The sequence below is a fragment of the Macrobrachium rosenbergii genome, chromosome 20 (genome assembly GCF_040412425.1).
Source record: "Macrobrachium rosenbergii isolate ZJJX-2024 chromosome 20, ASM4041242v1, whole genome shotgun sequence".
NCBI classification, from domain to species: Eukaryota; Metazoa; Arthropoda; class Malacostraca; order Decapoda; family Palaemonidae; genus Macrobrachium; species Macrobrachium rosenbergii.
The window spans coordinates 20,210,804-20,228,450 of record NC_089760.1 but is presented as its reverse complement, the minus strand read 5'-3'; the positions used below and the strand labels follow the sequence as shown (position 1 = coordinate 20,228,450).

The window sequence follows — 17,647 nt, the reverse complement described above, 5'->3', positions numbered from 1 at the left end:
GGGTGGAGACCAGTGTTTGACGTGAGTGCTTTGAATACCCTCGTGGAGAAGACAAAATTAAATATGGGAACAACACAATCGGTTCTTGCTTCCGTTTGTTGGGGGGATTGGATGATCTCCTTAGACATGTAGGACGCATATTTTCATATCCCTATTCATGAGGATTCAAGGAAATACCTCAGGTTTGTCTTCGGGGACCAAGTTTATCAGTTCAGAGCTCTTTGTTTTGGCCTCTCAACTGCCCCACAAGTTTTTACAAGGGTACTCGCTCCCCTGGCAGGTTGGCTTCATCTAGCAGGGGTAATGCTCTTGCTTTATTTAGACGACTGGCTACTTTGCTCTCCCACGAAGGATCAATGCATGGAGGACTTACAGAAGACAATTTGCTTGACTCAAGAATTAGGACTTTTATTGAATCTCCAGAAATCTCAACTACAGGCAGTCTCCAGTTATTGACAGCCTCGGTTATCAGCGATCTGGTTTTATGGCGCTTGTCTAGTGATGATAATAACTGGATTTTCGGCACCAATATGCGCCGATCTCTAGTTATTGGCACCGATACCCAGTTATAAGCGCTGATCCCTGGTTATCGGCGCTGATCCCCGGTTATTGGCGCCGATCCCCACTTATCGGCGGCGCCAATCACTGGTTATCGGTGCTGATAACCAGATATCAGCACCGATAACCAGGGATGAGCGCTATTATCGCCGATTTTTGGTTATCGGCTATTTTCAGTTATCACACTGTCGGGAACAGAACCCCTGCCGATAACTGGGGACTGCCTGTAATTCCCACTCTGAGAATTCTGTTTGGGGATTCTGATAGACTTGGAGTTTTCGGGCTTCGCTGTCCCCCAAGAGAGTGAAGGACTGTTTAAGGAAGGTGGACCTGTTTCTCGCCCTTCATTTTTGCACAGCAACTCAGTGGATGAGTCGTTTAGGCACATTGGCCTCATTGGAGCAGTTTGTAAGACTGGGGAGACTGCACATGAGGCCACTACACTTTTACCTGAGAGCCTGCTGTGATTGGAAGGTACATCAAGATCTTCAATCCTTTACTATCACAGCATGAATAAAAGAGGACCTGTGTTGGTGGAAGTCAGAAGAAAGATTGGTGGAGGGGAAATCTCTTCTCCCAGTGAGCCCCGAGATAGGCTTCTTCGATGTGTCGTATCTGGGTTGGGGAGCGCTCCTCGGGAACCGAGAAATCTCAGGAATGTAGTCCCCGAAGGAGAAACAGCTTCACATCAACCTACGTGAATTGAAAGCGGTTCACCTGGGTCTCAGTTATTTTGCGACAGAAGCCTGCAACAAGACGATCGCAGTACATGCAGACAACACCACAGCCTTTGCCTACATAAGACATCAAGGGGGAATGCACTTATTCTCCCTGTGTGAGATAGCAGATCTGTTGTTCTGGGCAGACCAGAACCAGGCCCAATTAGTCACAAGATTTATCCAAGGCAAATACAATGTCATGGCAGATGAACTAAGCTGCTGGAATCAAGTCCTTCCGACGGAATGGGCGTCAGTTGGGTTTGCTCCAACCTTTGGAGATTATGGGGACAACCGACCCTAGACTTATTTGCAATGTCTTGGAATCACCGTCTAACTCTGTTCTGCTCCCCTGTTCCGGACCCTCTTACATGGGCAACAGATGCGATGATACAAGATTGGTCGAATCTGGACCTTTATGCTTTTCCCCCCTTCAGAATGATAAGGAGGAAAGTTCTCAGGAAGTTCTGCTCTCACAGCAGTGTAAAGATGACTCTGGTGGGCCCCCTTTTGACCACAGAAGGAATGGTTCCCAGACCTTCTGGATTTCCTCATAGACTTTCCAAGGCTCCTTCCTGCTATTCCAAGTCTTCTCAGACAACCACACTGCAGGATTTTCCTCCAAGGCCTGTCCACTCTGGCCCTGACAGGCTTTCGACTGTCAGTAGACTTGACTAAGCGAAAGGTTTTTTGCGATCTACAGCAGAGGCCACTGCCAAATGTAGATATGCCTCATCCAACAAGCTCTAGGCAAAGTGGAAGTTTTTTAGGACCTGGTGCGGAAGAAACGGAGTGTCATCTTCTCAGGCGTCTGTCCCTCAAATAGCGGATTTTCTTCTTTACTCTAGGAACGTCTTCTTCCACCATAAATGGCTACAGAGCAATGCTTAGCTTTGTTTTCCGTCACAGAGGCCTCAACATTTCTGCTAATCAGGATATCTCAGACCGGATTAAGCCATTTGACACCACCAGATCTAGAAAGGAGAATTTCACTTGAAATCTAGATGTAGTGCTTAAGTGGTTATCAAGTGAGTGCTTCGAACTCATGCATTTTCCTCTCTGAGGGATTTAACTAAGAAGACTATTTTTCTAGTAGCGCTGGCCACTGTGAAGAGAGTAAGTGAAATTCAAGCGATTGACAGAAGGATCAGCTTTTCGAACGGAGACGGAGTTTGTTCCATCCTGTTAAGTTTTTTGGCAAAGAACGAGAACCCTTCACACCCTTGGCCTCGTTCTTTCACCATTAAGAGTCTATCTGATATTTTAGACAGAGAAGAGGAGGAAAGAGTGCTTTGCCCGGTGAGAGCCCCCGAGGACTACTTGCACTGAACCGAGAAAATTAGAGGGCAGTTTTCTAATTTGTGGTACTGTCAAAAATTCCTCTAGACTTTTATCTAAGAATGCCATTTCCTTCTTTGTGAGGGATCTTATTATTGAATCGCACTCCCAAGTGAAGGAAAATGACTTGAAAGTCATGAAAGTTAAACCTCGTGATGTTAGGGCAGTTGCGACATCAGTAGCTTTCAAGCACAATTTTTCTTTATCCTCCATTCCTCAAGCAGCGTATTGGAGAAGCAAATAGGTGTTTGCAATGCACTATGTGCGGGACATGGAAACTGTTTACGAAAACTGCAGTACCCTAGGACCGATGTCAGTGGTGGGCGTAGTGATGAGTGAGGAAGTGTAGGAAGTATTCCTTCCTATGTCTTTAGCTCTTCACCTTGTTGGTGGTGGCGAGTTCTGGGGAAGCCTGGACGGTACAACAGTGGAGTGCCCACCAGTTTTTTTTTTTTTTTTTTTTTTTAGTGTTGGGTAGTGGTCATGTTAATTTTTATGGTGTAGGTGATTCTATTACTGGTTTTTTATTGTTTTTTGGTACTGTACCCTGGGCAGTGGCAATGATATGAGCTTTGTTGACCTTCAGTATTCTCCTTTGTCACAAAGTTCCTGCTGTATTTTCTGTCAGCCTTTGGAGCCCTCCTTCACTGCGGAATATTCCACTTCTATAGAGACGACTCTGACTATACCGTCACGTCTCTACAGGTCGAGATGAGCGCCAACCAGAGGCAGTAATTATCTGCTCAGCTCTCTCACCAGGTAAGGAAACAACAAATATTGTATCAATTTTAGGTCATTAACTTTTCATATGTAGATTGTTGTTTTACCGTCCTTGATTCCCTACCACCTTTCAATGTGGAATCAGCTAAGTAATTACGGGGTAAGTTACTTGTATGAAAATTATATTTTTTGATAAAATAAAGCTTTTTATGTACTTACTCAGTATTTACGGATGGAGCCTGTCCTCCTCCCCGCGCATGGACTTTTTTTTTTTTTTTTTTTTTTTTTTTTTTTTTTTTTTCATAAACAAATTGATCTACTGGCTTAGGCATTCCTTTTTCTTACCCTGAAAGTGAGCGGGGTCTTGTCACCTACACAAAACAAAAGAATTGCTCCCGCGATTTTGAAAATTTAAGCTGCCTTTCGAGTAGAGACTCGTAGCTAAGTAATTACTGGGTAAGTATATATAAAACTTTATTTTATCATAAAAATATAATTTTTCGTACTTTTAGTGTTTATAGAATCTTTACCTAGTGTAAATGGAGGGTTTATTATCTGGAATCATAAGCATACTGTTGTATCTAAGTAAGAAAAATAATGTGCTGTTACTAAGTATAAAGCAGTATGTCTTTGTAATGTACAGTATAGGAATGTATTTAGATTTCTAAAACTCATGTACTGTACTCATTTTCAGTTGATTAAAAGGTGTTATTGTCTGTATGGTCTATGACCTTAAAAGCAGACACCATGATGGAAAACAAAAGAATTATGACAATTAATGTACTCTTCTGCAGGTTTTAAGGTTCATCAGTGTCCCTTCTTTAACTGTGTCTCTCCCTTTCCACTGATTGCATGATAAAGATCATTAGTTGTAGAGATGTGTGGTGGTGAAGGTGAGCTCATCAAAATCCTGAAGCCAGTAGCACGTCTTAACCCCTGGTCATTATACTTTCACAGGAGGAGTGTGTCTATTTCACCCTTTCTTGTATATCTGTAAACTTAGCTGGATAAACTTACTACTCTTATAGTTCACTGTTCCTTCCTTGTTTTTCTTTCCTGTCTCTTATTAATTCATAAGCCATGTTGTTCACCCAATGTTATAATTTTTGGCTTCATTTCACATTCATTAGTTAACTTAAGACCCTTCTGTTAGCTGTTATAATTCATAGCTGTGATGTATATTTTATACTATTATTTCTTTTTTTTTTTCATACCACCTCCTCATGCTTTACTGCTTTCTGTTATTAAAAATGGTATCACGTATTGTTATCTACATTAGAAATCAACATTACATGTATGGGTTTGCCTTCATTTGTGTTTTCACACATGAATTGAGGCTTAGATTAGTTTAAATGCCTTCTGGCAGACTAGAAAATTAGAAATGAGGTTGGAGTTTTAGTTAACTTCCAAGTTGCTTTAGGCAAATTTGGATTTTTTCCCTGCAATATAAATTAGACAAAATGTAAAGTAAGATATTTATTGTTTTCAGAAATTGTGAAATACCTGCTATGGGACTGCCAATCCAATTTTGGAGAAAAGCTAGCTTTGGATTCCATAATTGGGCTGTGTCTTAAAGGACCAAAGGATGATCAAAGTTTTCTATAGTAGTAAAGTTAAATATATTTAGACCAGTTCTATCAAGTCCTTGGGAATTATTTTTCATTCCTTCGTCAGTAAAGAAAAAAATTTTTTAGTTTACACCATGTCAGCTTACTGCTAATGTTTGTATTATCTGAATCACTGGTAAAACTCTCCTTTTTGCATTCCATAAGAGTAATTCTTGTAAATTAAGGAAGTTTTATGTCTGAAGAAAGTTAAATAAGTATTCCGAGGACTGAATGTTACCTTTGAAAACACTTGAATGATATTGATTCTGCTTTCATTATATATAGAACTGTTTGTAAACTGAAATGAATTTTCTTTTGCTCCCTTTGAATGTCAGGTTTTTACATAATTTTATTTGAACTTTTAAGTGAGCTACATTAATTTCTTTTTAAAATAATGGAATCACATCTATATCCTGTCCAGCTCTATGTATATTAAGTGAAAGATGTAAGTTCTGCCTTGAGAAGCCAGCTGAGAAATATGGTGTATCTGTATTGAAGAAAGTTAGTGCAAATTTTATTAAGTGGTTAACATAGTGTGAAAACATATAGAATAAGTGAAAAGTTAATCACACATTTAAATATACAGTACTAATGATATCCTTATTTTATTCAGTTTGCAGTCAGATGAGAGACATCATTCTACAATTGGTAGATAGCTGGAGTCAGGGCAGTACATCCAGTGAGGTTTTGTTATCCAGGGTCATAGATTGCTTGACTGCCTTTAGAAAAGAATCATCCCTCATTGATCCATCCCTTTACAATGATCTTATGCCTCCTCTCAAAAGTGCTGTCATAAGTGGATCTATTCAACAGTTATGGGACAGAGTTAAAGAAGGTAGGTTGCTCAGTACTTGATAAGAGTTTCATTTAGCCTTCTGTTATCTTACATTAGTACACTTTTGGGGGTGAAAGAAACAAAGTTCTCTGTAGCTGAACTGTAGTCATATATGTTACCTATTTAGATTGCAGCATGAAGTAAATTTATTTTGCTTATTTATATCCAAGCAGTCCCCGGTTATCGGCAGGGTTTCCATTCTGAGGATGTGATGATAAACCGGTGATTTTCGGGGTTTATCAGTGCCGAAAAATGCCAATTTTCGGTTATCGGCACCTCTGTTAGGTATGTATTGGTGCCAGTACCCAATTATCAGTGCCGATAAGTGGAAATCAGTGATTTTCAGCGCCGAAAATTACCGATTTTCATCGCTAGACAAGCGCCATAAAACTTGATCGCCATTAACTGAGCCCACCTTTAACCGGGGACTGCCTTATGTCAATATACCTTGACTTGCATTGAAGATGTGGCCAGCCCCCTGTGAACTAAATAAATTTACTCAGTGCTTTGGTTAAACTGAATACTAATATTAATAAGAAATTGAAGATGTTAGTTTCACCAGAATAACTGTGTTTCACATGAAATAAATTATTTGGACTAAATTTTACCTACTGTTAAAGTTAAAACTTATTTCTTCACACCATTGGGCGCAATCGGTATTCAAGATAAAAGAAAGTAACGCTTGAATAACCCACTGGGACTCTCTCTGTAATCACCTGTTTCCCACCAGGTGACATTGGAATGTATATGTTCTTGTCAGAATTCATGCCATGTCCTTGTGCAGAAGGTGTGAATTGGCATTGGCAATTATTTTGGTTATTTCTGGCTAATTTTCTCCTGTATGGTATTGTGCACATTCTGTGTTTTTGCATTATATCATCTACAGCAAGCAGAGTTGAAAGCATTAGGCTGTATAGGAAAGAGTTTGTATGAACTGAATGTTTCAGTTGTGCACGATGGCCAAGTGCGTGTGGTAGACTAGCTGTTGAGGCAAGTACGAGGAGTGATCTGATTAGAGAATGAATAACTTTTTGAAGTATTGGAAGATGTGAGAAGCCTATAGATTATGTAGACAACTCATTGGGGCAGGCCATAAGCCTACTCAGTCTTTTCCTTTTTTCTTTTGGTGTTGTTTCTCCTCTTCCTCCTCCATTACGTGATAGGTTAATTCCTCTCTCACTCCTTCTGCTCCGCCCTCTTAAGCTCCCTGTGTGGTTCAGGAGAAAAATAGTAGGTAATTGAGAAATATTCTTCTTTTATGGGTTAGAAATTTGACGGTATATATTAGGATGAAGATCGCAGTTCCTCCCTTAGTGATTGACCTTTTTCGGTTTCCCCCATGAGAGAGAAGGTGTTGGAGCCATGGTGTCTGTCTGTAGCCTGCCCTCTGGAGTGCCCTACGTCTGTTGGTCTTCTCTGTGGACAGGGAACCATGGCATGTCTCGGGACTAATGTCTGTGCCCTGCACTACCTCTCTCAGCCATCTTCCGGTTCAAATTCGTGTTCTCTGAAGGATTTATTTGGTAGTTTAGCACTTGTGTTTACCGGTTCACGTATCATCATTTTGGAGGGAATGATAGATGTTTACGAAAGTGTAGAGTTGTGTAGGGATTATAGACATACTGTATTACCTTTACTTTAGTAGTTTCTGAGCCACGCATCAATTCTTATATTGTTATCATTTACTCATCCTGTATTGTGCCTCAAGTTGGACGTTAACCTCCCCATCTTACTCAGTTTCCCCCTTTGTTGCCCTGTGTTCATTACCTTGTGATAATTGCTCCTGTTTGTAATAACGACTCTTCTGCTGCTTATTTATCTAGAGGTAGCCCTGGTGATAGATTAGGCTCTCGCTTCTCAGCAATTGCCTCTTAAAGTGTTTGAAGACACCTTATCTTTTAGCTCTTGTCGTGGCAAAGTGTATTAGTGAGCTTCAATCCTTGTTTTGTATGTGGGCTTTGTTTTAGTGGCAACCTCTCTTTTCGTCTTTGTTTAGAGAAAAGATGTAAAAGTGAAAGCCCTTCCCTGATTTGTGACAGCACGTAATTTGACTGCGTTGGTAGGCAATGAAGTGGCTTTGTTATGTCCAGTTAGAACTCTTTAAGGGTTTACCTGGACAGGCTTAAACCTTTGAGAGGAGGAGGTAAGAATTTATTGTGTGGTGCTAGAAGGCCAAACATTCCTTGTTCAAGAATGTTATGTCAGTGCACACGGTTGATTCTGGAGCTTATACCTTTTTGAAAATAAGCCTCATGGCTCCTGGACTGTAAGCACTTTTTATTTCCTTGAAAACCTTTTACTGAAGAAGGTTGTTAGTGCAGCTCAAGGGAGATGTAACTGTTTTTTTGCCTCATATTATGTAAAAAACATTCAAATTTAGTGTGAGATGGGTAAAACTCTTAGTCCAATTGTTGTGGTGGGGATGCTTTCTCCTGAACCAAATATGATAGTAACCTTGCTTTCTATCTTATCGTTAGTTACTAGGAAATCCCAATGTTGAATTTTGGCAGCATGAATGTACAGATTGGTGTATAGGAGTTCACCTTCATATCTGAAGGTGGTAATTTTCTTTAGTTTTTTGGTTATGGGCTGTTGACTAAGGCACAGGAGTCACTAGTACTCTACGAGATAAGAGTCGTTTTCCCTGTAAGGATCCTCTGACAAGTCTCGCTAAGAGGGCTTTACACCCTGTTGTGGTTCCAACATCAAGCGACAATACTTGGTGGTAAGGATCACACAACAGGCAGGAATGTTGAGATACTTTTTCCCCCACATTAATAGGTTTTTAGTTTGCTTGGCTGAACAATTGTTACTCTGGCTGCACAAACCCACCATCCTCATTCAATGTGGTAGTCAACTAATTTTAACAGTAGGTAAGATTCATTCCAAATAATGGAAATTTTTATGATAAAATTAATTATTTGGACACTTACCTGCTGTTAAAGTGGAAACCCACCCAACCTCCCCACGTCTTGGTGGTCGTGAAGAATTCTGACGAGAATGTAAATATTTCAATGCCACATGATGGGAAACAGGTGATTACAGAGACAGTCCCAGCAGGTTAGGCAAGCGTTATTTTCTTTAGTTTGAATGCCGTTCACACCTAATGGCGTGAAGGTATGAGCTAATTTTAACAATAGGTAAGTATCCAAATAATTAATTTTACCATAAAAATTTTATTTTCTCTTGAGTTCCAGTTATGTCTGATTCATGTCAAATGAAGTAGGAATGTCAGTATACTTTAAGACTGTAGATACAGATCTAGGTTTTCACGTTTTGAGAAACCTAACAATCACCAGCTGTTAGTAATTAGTAACAGTGTTGTCTTACAGGAAAAGTTTGTTACTACAAACAAGTTAATACCTGAGAATGTCAGCACATTCCATGTTAAACTCACAAAATGGCCTCACAATGAAAAGAACATTGTCCAAACTATTTTATTAATTAAAAGTCACCGCCTTTGTTTACAAGCCTGATAATTCATAAAGAAACCTATTGTTTTTATAAGTCAGAATTTGGTCAGTATTCAGGTTCAGTGTTCTTTTGGTTTAAGGATTTTTTACATTTATACTATGATGTCTGTGTAGATAGGATGGCTAGTAACAGGGATATATTTGTTTGCTTGTATGTATTTTGTTTCTAACAGAATGCTGCTATTTACCTATATTTGGGATGAATCTACTTTGGTGGGAAAGTTGCTACTAGTTCATTTGTTTTTGCTTACTTTCATATTTTTACATGAGAGTTCGTTATTTCTTTTATGTACCTGTAAAATTGTCTCTGGATTGTTTCCAGTGGAATTAAATATGAGGAAATGGTAGTTTAAAAAACAAGAGGTAATGAATATTCGAGATCTAGACACATCCATTTACTATGCCAACTTCAGGACACTGTTGCCTGTAAGACACATCACTTTTACAAGGACAAAAAAAATTTTTAGTATATATTCTCTTGCATTATTTGAAAATTATAAATTAATTTTTGGTGCTTCATAGGGTAGAGTAGTCAGTTTTATATTTCAACTTTACATTGGCGATAGTAATAATACATGTTCAGCAGAAACCACATTACGAATTGTGAATTTCAGTTTTTTCATGGGTAAGCAATGCATAGTACAAGACTCAATCATAAATACCATAAATCTAGATATCAGCAGTTCGTATCCATTCTGCCACACAGTCATTAGTGTGTAGGGTCCCACATGGACCTACACAATCGTCCATCTTACCTGGCCGCCCGAAATCATACCCTGCGGTCATCCACTCCTCACAGAGAACATATCCAGACATGTACGCTGGGCACACGTGTATAAGCAACACAGCCAACAGCATACACTCTTAATGTATATTATAATCCATGATCATGTCACATCAAATGTATCATTCCTATTGGTAGCAATACAATGTCAGCTTTCCAGTTATATTTGTTAGAACTGTCCATAACTTGTATATAGAATTATGTACCATTTTCCATTCTCAAACAAACAATTGAATGCATGGTAATCTCGATTTTTGTTCACCTTGTGTCAGGCGCTACATTTCTGCTCGCAAGAGCTCTTCACCTGTCTGTTTGTTGTCTTGAACAAATTAGTAAGTTTTTAGATGCAGCCTCTTGCTCACGCCTTCGCTACAAGTGAATACAACCAATATCTAAGCTGTTTTTAAGTATCCATCATGTTTATGAATGCACATTTTTTTTCCATGACTGGTGGCATGCCTGTAATATCCCTCACCCAAGAACTTAGGTTTTCGCTAATGGTTGATACCCACACAACATTCCGTTTTTCAGTTTCTGTGCATTATTTAATAAATTACATGAGATATTCAACACTTAAGCCTTTAACGCCGATTGGACGTATTTTACGTCGACGAAAATTGTCTGTCGGGTACCAAGTGGACGTAAAATATGTCGACTACAAAAAGTTTTTTTAAATATTTGCGGAAAAATACTTATAGGCCTAGTTTGCGAAAATTTTAAATCGCGCCTTGAGGGATGCTGGGAGTTCACGGATCACGCTGTTGTTTTGTTTACAAGCGTGATCCAGCTGTGCATGCACGAATTTCTTTCTTCTCCCACTAGAAAGCATCAGAAATTCTTTAGTCACTTCTGTCATAATTTTTGCACCATTTTATATTAGCCGTTACATAAAGTTTTATATGTGAAAATGTGCGCAATTTCATGTAGTATACAATGAAAAGTAACTCATGGTTGTAGCTTTTATAAGTTTTAAAATATTTTCATATAAATCACGATAAGTGCCAAAATTTCAACCTTCGGTCAACTTTGACTCGACCGAAATGTCGAAAAAACACAATTGTAAGCTAAAACTCTTACATTCTAGTAATATTCAATCATTTACCTTCATTTTGCAACAAATTGGAAGTCTCTAGCACACTATTTCGATTTATGGTGAATTTTTGAAAAAACTTTTTCCTTACATCCGCGTGCTAACTCGGCCAAAAATCTCAGAAATTCTTTAGTCACTTTGTCGTAATTTTTGCACCGTTTTATATTAGCCGTTACATAAAGTTTTATATATGAAAATGTGTGCAATTTCATGTAAAATAAAACAAAAAATAACTCTGGTTGTAGCTTTTATAAGTTTTGAAATATTTTCATATAAATCACGATAAGTGCCAAAATTTCAACCTTCGGTCAACTTTGACTCAACCGAAATGTCGAAAAACGCAATTGTAAGCTAAAACTCTTACATTCTAGTAATATTCAATCATTTACCTTCATTTTGCAACAAATTGGAAGTCTCTAGCACATATTTCGATTTATGGTGAATTTTTGAAAAAACTTTTTCCTTACATCCGCGTGCTAACTCGGCCGAAAATCTCAGAAATTCTTTAGTCACTTTGTCGTAATTTTTGCACCGTTTTATAGTAGCCGTTACATAAAGTTTTATATATGAAAATGTGTGCAATTTCATGTAAAATAAAACAAAAAATAACTCTGGTTGTAGCTTGTATAAGTTTTGAAATATTTTCATATAAATCACGATAAGTGCCAAAATTTCAACCTTCGGTCAACTTTGACTCGACCGAAATGTCGAAAAACGCAATTGTAAGCTAAAACTCTTACATTCTAGTAATATTCAATCATTTACCTTCATTTTGCAACAAATTGGAAGTCTCTAGCACATATTTCGATTTATGGTGAATTTTTGAAAAAACTTTTTCCTTACATCCGCGTGCTAACTCGGCCGAAAATCTCAGAAATTCTTTAGTCACTTTGTCGTAATTTTTGCACCGTTTTATATTAGCCGTTACATAAAGTTTTATATATGAAAATGTGTGCAATTTCATGTAAAATAAAACAAAAAATAACTCTGGTTGTAGCTTTTATAAGTTTTGAAATATTTTCATATAAATCACGATAAGTGCCAAAATTTCAACCTTCAGTCAACTTTGACTCAACCGAAATGGTCGAAAAACGCAATTGTAAGGTAAAACTCTTACATTCTAGTAATATTCAATCATTTACCTCCTTTTTGCAACAAATTGGAAGTCTCTAGCACATATTTCGATTTATGGTGAATTTTTGAAAAAAACTTTTTCCTTACATCCGCGTGCTAACTCGGCCGAAAATCTCAGAAATTCTTTAGTCACTTTGTCGTAATTTTTGCACCATTTTATGTTAGTCGTTACATAAAGTTTTATATATGAAAATGTGTGCAATTTCATGTAAAATAAAACAAAAAATAACTCATGGTTGTAGCTCTTATAAGTTTTGAAATATTTTCATATAAATCACGATAAGTGCCAAAATTTCAACCTTCGGTCAACTTTGACTCAACCGAAATGGTCGAAAAACGCAATTGTAAGGTAAAACTCTTACATTCTAGTAATATTCAATCATTTACCTTCATTTGGCAACAAATTGGAAGTCTCTAGCACAATATTTCGATTTATGGTGAATTTTTGAAAAAACTTTTTTGTATGTCTGTGCGTTACGAATTCATGCATCATTTTGTGATAATATTTTCTTTGTGTTGCTTTGATCGTTTTACAATTTGTTATATACCAAAATGTTCGCAATTTAGTGTACAATACAAAGAAAAAAAATAACTGATTAGCTTTAACCGTTTTGCTCACAGGGCGATTTGTATACAATTATATATGAAATTTTTTTTCGTGCTGTCATATATTCCAATATTTATATATGATAATGATATATTTTTTTCATTTCTGATGGTTACATACTGAACTTCAGGCAGTGACAAAAAAAGGAGCCAAAAATGAACTCTTAATCTTGAAAACTAAGCGTGCTGTGATTTTTCTTTCCACTTCGGCGCTAACTCTCAAACCGCGCCAGCATACTGGAGACGCTTTTGTAAATAGAGGCTCGGCATTTAAGGGTTAATTATGAAGTGGGCTTTGTATCAATGATTTTGCCAAACTATAGGCTAATGAAAGTGTTCTGAGTATGTTTAGGGTATGCTAATCTAAGCTAGGATGTCTGTTACAATAGGTGTATTAGAACAATATTTTCACTTATTATTGTACAGTATATTCGTCTTACAGCAGTATTCTAACTTTCATACTGTATTCATTTTTTCTTGAAAATAGTATTAAAATGCAATCAGAAATTGAACACAATTGTAGTAAATAATGATACTTGGAACAATAGAAGTAAAATATCCGAGTTTACGATGCTCTTCAATTATATTCACCAAAAATTATTTCCGTTTCCAATACATGTTCCAGGTTTACGACTCTGATCCGAAAAAAGAAATATGGTTCCAAAATGGCAGAATGGTCAAAATTTGTAGGTTTTTTATTTATGAAAAACTCGGTAAGAATGCAGGTTATGTCATTTTCAAGACACCCAAAGGATTAAAAGCAAGGTTTCATATCAGTAACTTAACAAGTAATTACATAGCTATAGTTTCTAACTCGAACGGCAGCCTGACTTAAAAAATCATGGTAGCGCTTTTATTGTTTTCGTGTAGGTGACTAGTCCTGCCCACTATCTGGGAACAATAGGAACAAAAAAGAACAACAAAGCATAAGAGCTCAGTTTGTTTCTGCCGGCTGTCGACTAAACATCAGTTGTATGCAGGAGCCTTTTCATCAGTTTTTGGACTATTCTTTCCAAGAAATCGGTGAAGCAGTATCACTTTTGCATAGCCTTCAAGCCTGTTAGCTTTTAGTTCAGGTTTTTTCTACATTTTTTGCTTAGATATGTCAGACTCTAGCTCTTCCAGTATTCGCTCCTCTAGCAAAGGGCGTAAACTAGGCTTGCTAAATCATCATATGATTCACATACTATTTCTTCTAAATGTAGGGGCAAGAGTGCAATAAGGAGAAAACTTGTGATGAGTTTAAGGACTGGGATGAAAGGAAGTGGAAGGTTTTAAAATCTCACCTTGATAAACTTGAAAGGGATAGAAAGAGGAAGGTGGCTCGAGAGCCAAAAGTAGAGCTCTACTTATTTTAGAGTCTACTCCTAAACCTAGGACTGTAGATAGTCTTTGTATTCCTTCATCCCCTGTTCCTGTCTTTTCTCCTTTCACCAGCATTCCGCCTATTGTCCCACCAACTCCCGTGCCTGGCTCCCATGCTTCTGACCCTGATCCCATTGCCAGTCTCAAGTCCAGGGTCAATAAAAAATTTAACTTGGTAGTTAACACAGTGGCGGAATTATGGGCGTCCCTTAAGGTCCTTATGGACAAAGTGGTATCAAGACAAAGTGCCTAGCGAGTGTTGTGTAAGTGGAGGAGGTGGCTACTTGTCCCGCCAGTGCTCCTAGACAAAGGTCCCTGTCCTGCTCCCCTGAACCAGGGAGAAGACATACTGGAAGTCCAAGGAGGCTGGTGGGGTTTGCCCACAGGTAGTCGCCGCCCCCTCAGTTGAGCTTGTTGCATGCACCCAGGCTTTGACAGACAGCCGCTGGAAAGGAGTCTCTGTGAGTGTTCACACCATTTGTCGTCTGATTCCAACTCCAGCCCTGACAAGAGGCGCCGATGGCACTTCCAAGATTCGTCTCGTCCGTTGAATAGGCATGCAGATGATGTTGGCTGCTTTTCTCCACTTCCAATCAAGCAGTATAAGGAGGCAAGTCACAGTCCTCAACCCTCCTGCAGTTTTACTGGGCCTCCCTCTGCCTCTACCTCAGCCAGACCTCTGCCTCATGCATGGGATAAGCTGGAGTCCTTTTCTCCTCATTGTTATCTGGTGAGTGCCCTCATTTGGCCCCTAAGCACCCAAAGGGCCCTCTCAGGCACCCGCCATCCTCGTCTAAGTGCCTTCCTCCCGAGTGCCCGGCGCTAGCTCCTAAGCACCCGGCTCCAGTTGCCAAGTACCCAGTGCCAGCTCCCGAGCACTCAACACCAACTCTGCTCCAGTCTCCAGCTTCTGAGCATCAAGCTCCCGCTTTGGGCGAAGAGGATCCGACCTTGGAACCCATCAAACAACAGTTAGCCGAGATTATGGGTTTTCTGAAGAAAACTCATTCTCCTTCCAAGGCGGTTTAGGGTTCGTCCTTGTCTCCAGTATCTTCTAACAAAGAGGATTTTGGACGAGCCTGCGCCACCTTTAGCGTATGCAGCTCTTCTCTGGTATTTACTGGCAAGCCTTCCATTCTGTTTTTGCTCCAGCTGCCTTGGTCTCACCTGCCTCGACCTTCCTGATGAGGAGCCTACCAGATGACAGTGCCTGGCTCCCCAAGATGGTTCTTTCCTCCTCTTCGAGGAAAGCTCTCAAAGAGGTTGGAGACTGGCTCTCTGCAAAGAGAGCAAGGTAAGGCCCCCTTCGCCTTTCTGCCCTCTCGGTTAATCCTTAGGAGATACCTGTCCTACACCAACAGGGAAGCTCCTGAAAATTTTCCTAGCTTAACCCATCCAAAAATGCTTCAATTATGTGATCCGCCCACCTATTCATGTTGTTCTTCTTTTATTATACAATCCAGCTTATGACTACAAAAACCACAAAACAGACTTACAAACCAAAATTATCACCTAACCATCAGAGAGCTCTCTCTACCCCAGTACACTCTATTCAACACTCCCACCTGTGTTTGTTTACATTTTTCTCCCTCCTGCCACTTTTGTCCTGTGACGTCACTTCCTATGACGTCACAAGAACAGATACTTTTTAAACATAAAGAATGCTTTGCTATAAAAACATCTAATAAAATTAAACATGTGCTTTTTATACATTTTGTAATGCCCATACCATTTCACTAACACAGAAAATAAAAATAAAATAATTATGATTAACTTATAAAACTAACATATAATCACACTTATCTCCTTCTCCATCCCCTCCAGCCTCTTCTTATCCTAATCCCCTCTAATTTCCATTATTCTCCAATTCTTTACCCTCTACGTAATTTCTAATACTTTCCCCTGAAACTCCAACTTTGGTCAATACATCAGCTATTTGATGCTTTCCTTTTATCCATCTTAGCGCCTTTATTTCTCCAGATTCTGTTGTTTCTCTTATTGCTGCAATATCAATTTTTAATCTTACTACTTACTCCAGTACTTGATTTTATTGCAGTCATTAGGGTTTTACTATCAGTTTTAACCAGTGCTTATAATTTTCTCCCTCCTACTATCTTTTCCCACAAATGTTTAAAATATATCAGTCCTTCTATGGCCTCCCCCACACTCAGAGCGTCTGCTTCATTGGTGGACTTTGTTACTCTTCTCGATTTTCTGGATTTCTACCGTATGGAACTTCTCCTCTTACTGTCTGTCAAAGATATCACATAACCTAATTGTGTATGACCCATCTTCATTGTTCCCAAATGAAGCATCTGCATAGGCTTCCCAATAAAACTTTTCTTCTTCTAACTCACTTATTATCACTTCTCCCATTATGCTCTTAGTTTTTCTCACTATTTTAATCAGCTTTCTCATATCTCGAGTCATTCCTTCTTTAAAAGGACCTCTGTCAAGTCTTCTTCCAAGAAGTGAAGAAACATTCCTTTGTGCACCAGTAGGAGCCAGACTTCTGCAATTTTGGGAGAAGTTGGGTATCAGAGGGACAGAACAGTAGATTGTCAAGGTTCTGAAGGAGGGCTACTCCATCCCATTCAAGGAGAAACCCCCTTTAGTCAATTCGCCCATCGTATTGACGGGATACTCAGAAGGCTCAGAGAAGTATTTGGCCCTTTCAGAGGAGGTATCTTCCCTCCTCCTCGAGAGCTGTAGAGGAAATTGAGGATTTCAGCACAGAAGGTTTTTACAACCGCCTGCTCGTAGTCCCTGAGTCATCGGGGGTTGGAGACCTGTCCTCGATGTCAGCGCCCTGAATCTCTTCGTCCAGAAGAAGAAATTCAAGATGGCGAGGAAACAGTCAGTCCTGTCATCCATTCACCAGGGTGATTGGATGATTACCTTCAACATACAGGACGAATACTTCCGTGTCCCAATCTATCCAGACTCAAGGAAGTATCTCAGGTTCGTCTTTCAGGGCAGTTTTTCAGTTTCGGGCTCTGTGCTTCAGCCGCTCTACAGCTCCTCAGGTTTTCACTTGAGTTCTGGCCCCTCTCACAAAATGGCTTCATCTTCATGGCATAAACATCTGCTTTTATCTGGATGACTGGCTTTTCCGATCCCCATCAAAGGGAAAGTTCACGGAGGACTTACAGAAGACTTCTCACTCCAGAACTGGACATACTCATCAATCTGCAAAAGTCTCAGCTGACTCCAACCCAAGAGATTCTTTATTTGGAGATGATTCTCAACTCTCGGAGTTTTCAGGCGTTTCCATCCCCCAAGAGAGTTGATTCCTGCCTTTAGACGGTCTGCAATTTTCTCTCCCTCCCATCCTGCTCAGCCAATCAGCGGATTAGCCTTTTGAGCAGTTCATCAATTTGGGCAGACTTCATATGAGAGTCCTGCAATTCTTTCCAAAGCC

The 17,647-nt window shown here is 39.2% G+C and overlaps 1 protein-coding gene across 1 annotated transcript in view; it reads left to right on the top strand.

Annotated features, from left to right (window-relative positions):
- The window catches only part of Ku80, a 112,024-nt gene that overhangs the window by 70,099 nt on the left and 24,278 nt on the right, over nt 1-17,647 (top strand). The window contains exon 15 of the mRNA XM_067122098.1: nt 5,553-5,774. Coding sequence (XP_066978199.1) covers nt 5,553-5,774 — 222 coding nt within the window. The remainder of the gene's footprint in view (nt 1-5,552; nt 5,775-17,647) is intronic.